General features: G+C 36.0%; 1 protein-coding gene across 2 annotated transcripts in view; it reads right to left on the reverse strand.

Annotated features, from left to right (window-relative positions):
• The window catches only part of VPS13B (vacuolar protein sorting 13 homolog B), a 427,213-nt gene that overhangs the window by 182,246 nt on the left and 230,450 nt on the right, over positions 1-14,517 (reverse strand). For both annotated transcript variants that reach the window (XM_027717679.2, XM_027717677.2), the window contains exons 26-29: positions 8,859-9,030; positions 7,674-7,788; positions 4,923-5,064; positions 2,756-3,164 (exon numbers count right to left, since the gene is read on the reverse strand). In XM_027717679.2, coding sequence (XP_027573480.2) covers positions 2,756-3,164; positions 4,923-5,064; positions 7,674-7,788; positions 8,859-9,030 — 838 coding nt within the window. The remainder of the gene's footprint in view (positions 1-2,755; positions 3,165-4,922; positions 5,065-7,673; positions 7,789-8,858; positions 9,031-14,517) is intronic.

Here is a 14,517-nt window from a genome sequence, read left to right on the forward strand (position 1 = left end):
ATTTCCACAGATATCATATGGGGATGTATTTAAATTAAATACCACAAGAAACAATGTCAAACTCCTTACAAAAGTCTAAGCATATCAAATCTTTGCAAACATTTTATCAACTAAGAATTGAAACCACAATGAAGAATGGAAATCAGATGTGTTTAACAAGACTAATTTTCCATAAAACCATGTTTATTGTTATGTAACAAATATGTAATCATTTATTAACTCAATTCTGTAATATTTTTTCCTATAATCTCACTGAGGGAGAGCAATAAAACTACCTGTCTTAATTTTATTTGATCATCACACTTTTCACTTTACTAGATATACCTTCAGCTGTCCAAAACCTGGTTTTCCAAGGTGTGTTAAAAATTAGCCTCAGACGACTCAGATCCCTGAGCACAAGCTACTCAGCCTGACTGATTTGAAACGTTAATAGTAAGCAAGGAGGATATTACAGACCATATGTTATGACAGACTTCAAAGTAGAGAGTCATGCTCATGTGACAAGAATATATCACTTCTACAAATGCAGGACATACGTTTATTCAGTATGCCGCCTTTTCTTTTTCACTATCAACAAATTTATCATGTCCTTTCTAGAGATTCCCTATATTTTGCTCCTAGTATGTACTAAAGAGAGTTGCTATTGTCCTCAAACCAGCCAGATGTGGATTTTCCATCTCTACCACTTCTTATCAGTTTTTTGCAATTTACCATTTTTATTTATAGTCTTCTGCTATTCAGTAATTCTTGTTCCCATTTGTTATATATTGCTTTTATATATTTAGTTATCTTTACTTCATTGCTAAGTAAGTGTGGGCTGTTGGCCAGAGCTTGAAACACCACCTGAGGTATTAACAAATCAAACTTGGAGAAAGCAGCATTGCTTATTGCCTAGGATAGAATGCTGCCCTCAAATCTACCACAAAAAGAAATGTTAATTTGGTGCTGCTGCAAAAACCGTGTCACTAAAATATTATAAAATTGTGTGGGTGTAGTCATGCATGCATGTAAATTCCTCAGAAGAAAAAACATGATTTTGATTATTTCATAGTGTTTGTCTACCACAGTTCATTGTGCAAGTTTGGTTTTGGACTGCATGAAAAAACAGATTTGCTATTTTATTTTTAACTCTACATGTAAAGTCACAATTACGTGTGGTTTTGGGGGGAAGGATAGTATTCATTTTCATAACTACTGGTGTGCACAAGGTATGAACAGCAGACTAGAAGAGAAACTGAAATAATTTTTCTACTTCTAGTGCAGTGATTACAAATCAAAACACGTTAAGTCTGATCAGATTGAAAATCTCTCCTAGTCAATAAATGATGAATGAGGTCTTATGGAGGAATACCTCCACAATATGTAACACTTCCCTGACCTAGCACACCAGTGATGTGGGTCATATTCAACTCTTGCTCCTTATTACTGTTTCTAATTTCTATTGTTCTTGAAGACAATAAGTAGGAGAAGAGAGAAGCAATCTATTTCATGTTCATAAACAAATGAGACTTTGGGAAAATCTAGGGTGAAAGAAGAAATGAAAAAACAGTACTGATTTTCAATTCTGTTCCTTGCATGTATTTTCAAGTAAGAGATAGCAACAAGACATGGTTTTTTTAAAACATCTTTTTAATGAAATATACAGCTCCAGAGCTACAAAAACATACTTTTAAAAAAGATTTCCTTGACAGCATGCCCTAGAACTCCCTTCCAACTAGAATCATAGTTCTTTCTTGCTAACACAGCCAGTCTAATTTTATCTTCCTGTGTTTTCAGCATTCCCAGTTGGAAAATTGTAGAGGATGCTGGCAAAAAAGTGATCTATGTAATTTCTCACTGTCTGCACTTCTTGCAATTAGGTTATGAGAAAAATCTAAAGACTATACTCTTAGGACTAAAAAAAAATCTAAAGACTATACTAACTGTGTGTTGTCATACATAATGGTAAAAAAAACCCCTCCATACCTACAGAACTTATGTAAACATATCATGATACCAGTAAAACACTACTTTTTTTTTTTTAATCTCTAGAAAAATCGTGAGAAGTGAACGCACTCTTACTAGCTGTTACATGGTGTAATTTTAACATTAGCATCTCTTTATTTATCTATAAAGATTGTAATAGGGATGGAAATATATTTTTACATATGAAGAGAGAACAATTTCTTACAGGACAAGTATTATCCATAGATCAAATAGCTATTTACAAACAGTTTATGCTACCCAAACTCCGTAAATACCTGAAAGCCTGTTCCATAAGAGAGTCAGAATAGCTTCAACTAAAATGATAAACCATATCATCTGTTGGGCATCAATCACAAGGTACACTTTAATAACATTTTCCAAACTGAACTAGAATACCCAGTTGCTTCACTACTATATGGTTTTCCAGGTGTCAATTCCCACAAGAACTATGGCTCCCTGATTTTGCTCCATTGCCAGAACACGTGTCTATGAAGACTAATTGATAGCAGTGTAATGAGAGCTGACACAGAATCACCACTGCAGAACTAGGTTAAGCTCCCTTTCCACAATCCTTGACCATTTCTTATAAAGTAAACTCTTCAGGTACCAGGAAAGCAAGGATCAAATAAATACCCAGAAGAACTTTTGAGTAAATCTGCAGAGCAACAGCATGAATATTAGATGTTTTCTAACTATGACTCTTAAAACTGAAGCAATGGTCAGCAGCTTAACTACAAGTATTTGTCTACAACACTGAACAGCAAAAAATCTCCAATATAAAATACTGTACCTTCTGGATTATGACGATCTTCCTCATTTTTGGGAAAGAAGACTCTTATTACACCAGTGTTGATATAAATCAGAGGCAAGTTGCGGGAAGTTAGAGCATGAGTCCTCATAGGTTGGCCTGGTGACTTTCTTTTCTCCTTTTGACTCTTCGGCAACCTGGCTTGAAAAATGCTTGCAATGGCATTAAGCAAAGGAAAACAGAGGACCACATCAAAGGCCTGAGCAGAGAGAAGGATCTCATGGAGAAAGTGAGGAGAACCATCAGTGTGACCTTCTGACAATTTATGGAATGTTCTTCGTTCATTTCTTGATATCAGTTTGTGCCGGACGTTTTTTGTCACAGCTTTGGTATAAGTGAGAGAAAGAAATCCATGTTGCTGGTGTGAACCATCTAAAAGTTTTGCAGTTGTCTGTTTCAAGGAAAAATAAATAAATAAATAACTAAACAGCAAAAACATATGTGTAACATTCATCAATTACCATATTCTCTGCTAGTTAGGTTGCTTAGTGTTCTATATTTTCTAATAGCTTTCCACAGTTCATTAATAGTAAAAAAACCCAAAACCTTTCTTTTTTTTTGAAATTAACAATTTGTTCACAGCATGTCCACACTTCTCTGTATTGGGTCAGCTAAAACTGTGAATTTCTGAACTTTTTCTTTTCTAATTATTTATGTTGCATGAAACTCAAATCCAACCAGACAAAAAAAATCCCATGTATTTAAGCATCTAAATTTACCAAATCTTTTTGATACTTTTTAACACTGTTATATATTTTGATTTCTCCTTCATTTTAGGCATTTGTAGATCTTACTCTCTTTGCATTGTTCCTTCTGTGTGTGCAAAAAACATAGGTGCTAAAATATCACTTAAGTGCTGAGATAGCTTCATTCTATTTGAACATGGGTATGTAAACCACCCATAGTCAACTAAATAAGTATTGAATTGGTTTTGCCTCATCAACTCTGAGTATTTAAAGAAAATAGCTGTACCACATGCTAAAGCTCATCACTTAAATGTACAATGCATTGTACTTTAGAAACTGCAGATTCCTTCACTTAAGACAGATTTTTCTAGCTGAAGATGACAGCTAGATGCTTAGCTCCTAGAAGATATATAATGCAGTTTGCATATTATCTTTGAAAGTTAGTTATAGAAAAATGTAAAAAAAAATATTTTAACAATGTTATAAAGATTTTAATAGAATTCTTTACTATTGTTTAAATATTACCTTTTATCATATGAGCACAAATGAAAGTAACTACATTTTGCAAGTTGTTGCTTCTTTCAGCATCTTAAATTTGATTAAATTAAATTGATTTCAAACACTGTTAACAGAAAAACAGGATATATAATAAGGGTATATATATAAGGATATATATCCTTAATAAACAGGATATATAGCTTAAATGCTGGAAAACTTGAAGGTTTTACAATTAAGTGAATTAAAACAAATTGGTAAATTAATTTCCTATAAGAATTGTAACAGGGAGAATAAGAGAAAGTATTCCCGATGAATATTCATGATGAAAATAAATCAGACCATACAGAACTTCCACTAACATAAAATGATATACCCACAAAACTGTAAAGACTCCAGTGTCATATAAAGCCTTTTAAGGATAAAGAAGCAAGAAAAAAAGGGGTTAAATATCTCACACTGAGCTATTCTGAAACAGCAAGTAATGTTCGAAGCATTCAAAAGGAAGACTTAAATATGAAATTGTTAATTGTTGCATTATCATAATTAGAGAAGCAATTTTAAAAGGCTGCATAAAGGTATACTGCAGTAATACTAAGTACTTAAATCCCTAAGTAGATATCAGAATTACAGTAACACAATGCAGCATTTAGTACTGGCTTTTATCTATTAGGGCTTCAAACATTACTGTATGTGCTCATTTTTAATATAAATTAATCCCATTGACTTCAGTGGTCTGTTATGTACAAGGCTGTGAATCATCAACCCTCATTCCTCTATCTACGAAAAATGACATATATTACAAAAGGGGAAGAGGGAAATAACACAATACATAATCAGTATAAGCAAGAAATATAGTCAGCACAAAAAAACTTAGATGCCAAGAAACTAAAGCACTTTAAGATTTTTCTTTTTTACTGGCATTTCAGTGGAAGTTCTGTAGTAAAAATTTTTAAGAAGATTCTTACAGAGGGAAAGAAGCCAGAGAAGTTACTGAAGGGATCCTGCTTGCTGATGGGTCGAACCAACAAGGTACGTCTGTTCAGCTTGTCAGTACAGGAAAGGAACACACCTCCATATTGTCCCAGAGACCAAGAATCTTCCCCAAGGCTTGAGGTAATGAACGAGGCATGTAAGATGGGAAGACAAAAAACAAAGAAACAAAAAAGTTGCTATAAGCAAAAAAAAAATATTTACATTTCGCTTGCGTGTTTTGATTAACTGCAAGATAAACCTATGCCACACCTTTTCCTAAAAAGCTGAAATTCAATCTGATCAAGCAAAAAAAAATTGTTACTTTGCAAAATTTTATGTCAAGGGACAACGTATAGCAAGAGCTCAAGACACATGAGAATAAAGTTACAGTAAAATCCTGCATATAGAAAAGGGACTTACCCTTGGATTTTCAGCAGATAGTTCTAACAGAACAAGAAGGAGAATGATTACAAGAACAAAGAAACTGTGAACATAAAGCTGTCTTCACATCTTACAAAATCAGTATTATTTAGAAAAAAATTAGCTTTTAACTAATTAAATGTGCTTTGTACTACAGCTCTGGTAATCATTCTTTTTAACATACTGAAGAATAAAGCAAAAGTATGTTGCTTGAGTTATTCAGGTAAGCACCTTAGTTTACTAAAGAAATCTCACCAAAAGTTTTTCTCTGCATTGTAGAAAAATTCCTTCAAAATGTCCTGACTGCCAATCTCCCCCTGGCCTGGAAGACAGAAAGTTCACCTCATCTATTCTCTGCTTTTGGTTTTAGTCCACGGAGATTTACAGATAAGAGCAAGGTATTCCGAAGAGATTAGGAAATATAAATGAGAACAGTAACAATTCTGTCAAGTGGAATAAGTTTTGGGCTTTTCTTTCTTTCTTTCTTTTTTCTTTTGTTCCCCCCAAAGCTTCTTATGAGCAAAAACCTACTGGGATTTCATAGAAGCATAGAACATCCCAAGTTGGAAGGGACCCACAAGGATCATCCTGGCCCTGCAAAGGACCATCCCCAAGAGTCAGACCGTGTACCTGAGAGCACTGTCCAAATGCTTCTTGTACTCTGTCAGGCTTGGTGCTGTGATGACTTCCCTGAGGAGCCTGTTTCAGTGCCCAGCTACCCTCTGCATGAAAATCCTTTTCCTAAAATCCAACCTAAACGTCCCCTGACACAGAATCATGCCATTCCTCGGGTCCTGTCACTGGTCACCACAGAGAAGAGATCAGTGTCTACCCCTCCACTTCCCCTCCTGAGGAAGCTGTAGACCACTATGAGGTCTCCCCTCAGCCTTCTCTTCTCCAGGCTGAATAGACAAAGTGACCTCAGCCGCTCCTCATATGGCTACCCATTAAGGCCTTTCATCATCTTTGCTGCCCTCCCTTGGACGCTCTCTAAGAGCTTAATATCTTTCTTATACTGAGATGCCCAAAATTGCACACAGGACTCAAGGTGTAGCTGCACCAGTGCAGAGCGGAGTGGGACAATCCCCTCCCTCGATTGGATGGCAATGCTTTGCCTGATGCCCCCCAGGACACGCTCGGCACTCCTGCCTAGTGACTTGATTTTAAAAAAATAAAGTACAAATTTTGATTATCAAATGTTACATTATATACAAACAATAATTGCATTTGTAACTTAAGCAAAAAGATAGAAATTGAAATATTTTTTAAGACAGTTGATCAGGAGTAAAGTCTAAGATATGTTGGTAACTTTGCTAAGTTGAATCTAAATCTCCTTCCTATTGTACCTAGGGAACAATAAGTGTCCAATAAGACCTTGAAGACATTAGTTTCCAAGTCAAAATGGTTTGTGCTCCTAAATATTTTAGTTATTTTCAATGCCAAAAACTGTGCTAAAGGCTTTTAACTATGTTTTTCCTCTCAAGGAGTAACACAACTATTCTATTTTCTCTTCATTTCGGTCTCATATAATGGAATTTGTTGATATGTAATGGTAAACACTAACCTAGTTGAACAAAGACTACATAGGCTCTCTCTTACTTTATCAAGACTAGTGTGTTCATGGCCAATACAAGTCAGAAGGAGGCACATGCAATCTCTCTATAGAACCGTGTGCCCAGGTGCCAAACGAACACAGTCACATTGGTGTAGCAAATTATCCAGATAACGGGACTTGCTAAAGTTGGAAGGCAGACTAGGCTTAACTACTTACCCTAAATGTACATAATATTGATGATATACTGGTTGACTTTAGTTACTGAAGTTTCACTCGTGTTTGCACAACACTACGCCGAGTCCCACAGACACAGGCACTCAGCTCAGTTCCCTGCACTACATAAGTGCTGCTTTGTCATAGCAGTAGAAACAGATTCATTTTTCAGAAACCTGGCTTTAGCATAAGAGTAAGGTATCATAAATCATTAAACACTGGCACTTGCTAACACACCATGAACCAATATTTCAGGAATTTCCCATTCAAAAGTTAAGCTAAAACGAATTCTTTTGGTCCAATGGACCAACAGAGCAGTAAGTGTGAAAAAAATGCTCTCCTGATTTGCAATGATTTCCGTGTATTTTTTTGGAATAAGATCTAATTCTGAGAAGACATAATTCTGACTTTTCTTACTTAAAAGGATGAAATATTTTCACTTAAATTGAATACCTACCTTAGATTCAAGTTAAAAATTAAGAAAAAAAACCCCCAAAACACCACCTGCCTCCTTCTTTCAGTCTGAAATTAAAGCATAGCAACTCAGAGGAATTACCTGTTTCTGTAATGGTCAATATTGAAACTTTCTATTTTACATTTGATTTTCGTATAGACATCCTGCATATCCACCGAGGCACTGAGATCTTCTAATTCACTGACAACACAAACTTCTGCAATGGTCAAAGAAAAAAAAAATTAGTTAAATAATCTGAAACTTGCAGGATTTTAAGCAAAAAGTATATCTGAGACACTACATTTTGTAAATAGAATAATGCTACTTCTATGTAGAGTTTTCTCAAAAAGCCCTTTTTTATTTGAGTGTCACACAGATAGGTACCAGAAAAAAACCCCTAGAATCCAAACCTTTTTATATAAATGTGTAGAGAAGTTTATATATGGGGTTTTCAGTTCAGGTGTTCATAGTATAATTCCTGAATAAGAAAAGTAAAAATATACTTGCCAAGATATTTACTCTAATTATACTGGAGTTTTCTTTCTCTCATGTAATTAGTGTTTTAAAATCAAAGGTTCTTGAAAATTTGCTTTAACCACTAGTCATGTTATTTTTTCATATATCTATGAGCAACAGTGTTAATTACTAAGCAGTAGTGTTTCCTAGAAAAAAAAAAAAAAAAGAAATTTGAAGTCCTGCAGTTTACGGAATCTGAGTTGCTTTCCAAAAATTACTGTTGGACAATAATCCAACTTTAATCTCAAAGAAAAAAAGATAAACTGTGTACCACACATATTTCTGCTTTCAGCAGAGAAGTTGAAACTTCTCCACTGAACTCCATATTAAACTTCCTATGACTGTTAGGATTACACTATAATGATTATGTTAAATTGAAATTTGACATTATCAATACAAAACTACATGACTATATATGGACATACATCAAATAATTATTAAATCATATCAAAATGAAACATACTTGTTTCTAAGGCAATAAATGCAGCACTTTATTGAGGAAATTAACCAACTTATTTCCAATTTAACATAATTATCCTTCCACATGGAGTGGGAAGTTTATGCCAAAGAACAATACTGCAGTTGTTGCAAAGAACATTATACACAGAAACCTAACTAGAGCTTGTTGCTGTAGTTTAAATACAGATCCAACCCATTTTTCTTTGTTACAATGTTCAGTAATGTCGATACAAGCTCTGAATAGCTAATACTGTGCTGTAAAATAATGTATGAAATTCAAACCAGCACATTAGGGGGAAAAGTGCTGAATACCTGTGCCATTATTTCTAGGATCAGGAGCAAACAATTTTATAGTAATTTTTGGCAACATCCACTGCATCCATAGGCTGACACGTCCACTTGAGACTCCAATATTACTTGTTGTTTGTTCCAGTGTAATGGAGTCTGAGAATGGAGAATCATCACCACCCTGAAGAGAATCACCCTATGAAACAGAAGCAATAGCTGAGGAAAATAGTATTGCTTTTTAGCATTTCACTTCTTTCTTCTCTCAAGACTGATGCAGATGCCCAAACTATATAAACTCAGACTCACCAATAGTATATTTGAATCAAGCCATTTTTAACATCAGGAAAAAATAAACAAAGGAGAGATAACAAACGTTGGCAAAGACTATATGGTAAAATTTTAAGGTTCCATGGCAGTTTCACAGCTTTCCTCACTAACTCTACACTGTGGAAACACTATCATCAAAAGCATAGGCTGATAGAAATATTTGGAGATGCAATAGGAAAAGGGATATGCAGGCTTGTGCATATCGGAAAGGCAAAGGAAGAAAGAGTTATTGGAGGTACCAAGTGAAGAGCCATCCAATAGGACCATAACACCTAAACTACGTACACACTAAGTTTAGGTTACTTTTTCCCCTTCTATGTGCTTCCCTGTAATGGCTTGGGAAAGAGGTTTCAAAAAATAAAAGTTTTTTCTAAGAACTGGAAATATTTTAGTTGCTACTTTCTAAAACTTTGGGTTTTTAAAAAAAACCATAATTGTCACTTGCAATACTCCTAAATATAAGAAATGTTGACAAATGTGCTTGATTTCTGTGCCATCAATTATCTCTGTTCATTCCCTAAAACATTAAGGGTTCAACAAAGAAGGTTAATTAACAAAAGTTAATGCTTTTTAGAAAAAGAACATGACAAATGAAAGCTATACTGAAAATCTTGTTATGTGGGCTTATTAGAGCAATGCAGGCATGTTCTGATAATATTTACCAGCCATAAGACTTCATCCTGCTCCTTTGCTGGATATTACTGTCTTCAATTAGGGAAGGAAAGATGGAAACGTATAAATGCTCATCAGCTCCTAGTGTTTACAGCCTATTAAACTGAATGTAACGGACACCTAAGTCACTGATGTCAACCAAAAGCCACTAAACATCCAGCAGCATCTTCACTTGCAACTCCACCATGTGTTGCAAGTTTACTTCATTGAAGCACAAAAGAAAGGAACAAGGTACAGTCACTTTGATCCACTAAGATCAAGTTGTCTCTAAGATTTACAGACCAATAAACACTCAAAGTCTTAATTTTCATTGAAGGTTTGGGGGATTAGACAACATAAATTATGACAAACAACATGTTTGAGATTTATCTAATTACTAGCAAAGATTATTTCTATGGCAGACACTGGAAATCAGATCAACACAGCAAGCATTGCAATTGGACTGAAACAATTTTAACCTGTCAGGCAAGAAGCAAGAATGCACTCACTTTAGCTTCAGATGTTCCAGGAAAACTTACTTCCAGCAGCAAAATTAAAAATGTGACAATACTTGCCTCATTCTGCAGTCCAAGACTAGAGAATGTGAGCATGGAAATTCTGTTAGCAATCTATTTTCTGGATGGGTAGAATTTATCTCAAACCAAATGACATAACTCATATGGAAGCATTTATGTTGACAAATCACATTTTCAATCAACTCAGGCCTACAATTTAATTGTAGGTTTTCTAAGCTCTTAAAAGGACACAGAGAAACAGCAAAGGTACTTTATCTGTGTGTAGCAACCTTTACTCTTGAAAAACTCAGTGATACTCACCACAATTGGTAAGAAACCATCTATGTTGTCAACAGCTGACACAGAGAACTTACCATTCCAGGTATTCATTCATAGGAGGAAAGGAGAGCTCACACAACTAACATATGTTCCTGGAAAATAATACCTAAACACAAGACTGTAATACCTGGACCAGTTCAACACATGTAATATGAAGTGTTGAAATGAAAATTAAGACCCAGTTCACCTTCAATTATCTATGGTGACAGTGGCTTTGCATTAATCAAAATGCATGAAAGAAAACAGGTATATTTCTATTTATTTTTATATTTCTTATATAAGGCATTATTGCTTACAGCTCTGAACAGATTACCAGTTGAGCCATAGGTGACCATCTTTTGAAAAACTATTAGACTCCAGAGGTGCAAAAAGTATTTATTCCCTACCATCTCATTGAGGTAACTTCCTTACACAATCTCACCTGAGATCCCTCTCCAAGTCATGGACTTAGCATAACCCTCCTGCTTTTATTTTTTACTCCTGCTTTTACTCTTCCTTCTTCTGTTTTACTCTCACACTGTCTGCAAATTTAGCTTATTAAATGTAGTAGGGGCTGTCTCCTGCTCTGTATCTAATAATATTTAATGTCTACCACAGCAGGACATCTAATTGGAGAAACATCAGATAGTTCATTTCACTAAGATGCATCCAACTCCAAAGTATGAACAGCACATTGGACGTAGGGCACGCAACAAGATGAAAAAATAAAGGTGTGGTAGAACCTGCCAAATAACACATTCAGGGGTTAACTCCTTTCTGCCAAACTGTAACTCATATTTCCTATTTGCTTCTCCAGCAAAATCCTTCCTGCCTCTTTTCAGATCTTTTGGTCCAGAGACACCTATCTCTGAATACTGTTTGCTAACTATGTCCTTGCAAGACGTATCCTACTGTCTTCACAAAGAACTCTACTCTCTGTAGAGTCCCTTAATTATCCTACAAGGCAGCACTGACAGCAACATGGTAGTACATATCTTTTCAACACTGTAAGCAAAACTCAGTTTTCTTTCTTCAAGGATGCTGGCACCTGTCCTTAGAACAAAAAAATATCGGGAAGCAGCCTTGGAGAGTGTCAGGCCTGGAAGTTCCCCAGCATCTGAAAGGATATAGGTAGAGCTGGTTCTCCAGGGCTAACTAATGTTAGTCCTTATTGCTTCTCCTGAAATGGCAGGCTCCATTAATAAGACAGTGACATAAGCCAGGAGACAACCACCCAGCCATTTTGCTTGTTCTCTGACTATCCCTGTCAACCCTCTTCAAACATTAACCTGCCTCCCTTTTGACTATGTACTCTACCCACTTGTAAAGCTACAAAATGTAGGAGTAAAAAATGCCTTTCAATAATTTCCCACACCTTCCTAATTTGCCTTTGAATGATTGCCCTAAAAAATGATGCTTCTGTGTTGGAGTTGTGTCGGGGATGCCTGTTCTCATCAAACCTCACATGTTCTAGAGATGGTGGAGTCAACAGTACTTTGGAATGGGGGGATCCCTTTAGCAGGGCAGCTCTGAAGGAAGGAGCCAGCGAAGGAGAATTTCCCTTCACTGAGATCTTCAGATGGATTTCACAAGGTATCAAGAAATAAAAGCCAATTAATGGTTAAGAAAAGAGAAAAACAATACTTATTTAAACCTGAGAATATGCTTATATACAGTTCAAGACAAAGTTCAAACCAATGCTGATGTTCTGTGCACCCATTTGCGGCTCTCCGGTCTTTGCATTCTATAAAAAGTATTTATCTTCCTTTTTTTTTTTTTTAGTCTGAAAAATTTTTTTTTTTTTTTGAACTGTGAACACACTTAATTTTGCCAAGCCATAACTTATAAACTGTGATGGAACGGGTGGGAACGAGAGACGGTCTCCTCCTCATCTTCCACACACACCCTCACTCTCCCACTGAACATGTTCCAAAATGGATTTTGTATGAAAACCAACTTTGTTCTAAAATTTTGGCAGGTCTCTACATTTCTGATAGTTAAAAAAGAAGACAACAATAGTTGATGAAACTTAAAGCGGTACACTTAACAGCAAATATGTACTGCCACTGTGGTAAGTTTTGAATTTTATATTTGGGTTCTTTTATTTCCATAATTTAATGTGTTCAGCTGTTTCATGCATTTTCTTGGGTTTTTTCTTCCACAGAGAGCTGTTTTTATTTAGTGGTTTGAGTATATAGATAACTTTGTTCTGTAGAAAACTGAGGCTATAATTTTCCCACACTTCTTTAAGATTTTTTTTCTGAAGATATTAAATTATGTACTATGCCCCTCAGAGAATCAGTCAGTTGATAATTCTGGCACAAGGTTACTTAAAACAGTATTGTGAGATTCTTGAAGAACTGCATTTATCCAGCATAACCCCAGCTACATATTAAAAGCAAATTAACCCAGGAAGGTGTAACCAAATTTAAAAGCAGCAAATCCTAAATTTTAGGGAGTGTGGCCTCTACCACCTTCCAAGCTACTGTATCTATGGATTTCACAAAAAACCAGAGTTACAGGTACCGACCCAGATGTATCATTAGAAACTGGACCTGCAACTGCCAGGGGTTTAGAACTCGTTCTACCTCAGACCCTGCAAGTCCTAACCAGGGCCTCAACTCATTTGGGCTTAGCCTCGCCCTGCAATTCCGTACTCTAGCGTGTTCCCACACAGTATTCCAGGTCGCTCGCACGTCCTACCCCTTGGACTAGCTAGCATGTCAGTATAGCTGAAACTGCAGTAAGCTGAGGCTTTCAGCAATAACCTCTTGATTGCAGCCATGGCAGGTGCAGAGCTTATCAAGAGACACTCCCAGCTGCTCAACATCTTGTTCTTGTCAGATGTGATGGGGTTGCAGCCTCTATACATTCCCCACTTCAACAGTTTAACGTGAACATACTACCTTATTTTTTTTTCTGACATTAAAACATGCATAAACAGTTGAATTGACCCATTCTCTTTCTCAGAGGCAGATGCTCCTCTGAAGACAGGTATGTCATATGGCTGTCCTTTGGGATGCAAAAAAATGAAAAAGATGGGATTTCTTCTTAGCCTTCTGTTAATGGTATAACCACAACCGTTGGGCAGAGCCACAGGACCTGAAAAACTGATGGTCTGCAGTAACTGACGTCCTTTTCCTATTTTTTTCCCAAATAAGCTGAAGTTCTTAGAATTTTTTTGCCATGAAAAGCTAAGAAATTGAAGTGAGAAGGAAGACTATGCTCTTGTTTCTCACAGAGTTTCAATTTTCAGTTTGGATTTTCAGCACCCAGCGTGGTATTGTTAAATATGTTTATGCATTAATTTTCTGCTCTGTTTCCAGATCTACTGAAAAATAAAGCCAGAGTCAGAAACCCCGAACTGTTTTCCCACAACTTCTCATGCCAAGTTCTAAAATACACAATTTAATTCTTTTACCAATTGTTGCAAATTGACCAATATACTGAGTTTATTTTCTTAACAGAATTTATCTTTGTTCATCAGGAAGATCCAAACATATGAGGCCTTCATCCTTGGCCTGCCTAAAGCTCAGGGATGATCACAGTTTGGCCACACTAATGCTATGCCTTATCAAAATAACTTCTGCGTTCTTGCTCAATCACTGAGTTTCCCCAAGGACTAAACACTTCTACCACTGTTTGTACTTAAGTAAACAGTAACAAGTGGCCTGTTGTAGTCTGTACTACCTTTGCTTTTGCAGTTTCAAAGGAGGGATGGTAAAAACGATTAACTGTTTCCAGCCCTCCAGTATTTAAGCTGCTCACTGATGTTTCCCTGTTCTACCAGCACACTAGACTAAGTCAGCAAGCTTTATCCACATCGGACTGTGGAGTTCACCGTCAAGTTGTCAGCAAGAAAAGATTTAGAC

Source organism: Pipra filicauda, unplaced genomic scaffold (assembly GCF_003945595.2).
Source record: "Pipra filicauda isolate LSUMZ 115617 unplaced genomic scaffold, ASM394559v2 scaffold110_size2237424_pilon, whole genome shotgun sequence".
NCBI classification, from domain to species: Eukaryota; Metazoa; Chordata; class Aves; order Passeriformes; family Pipridae; genus Pipra; species Pipra filicauda.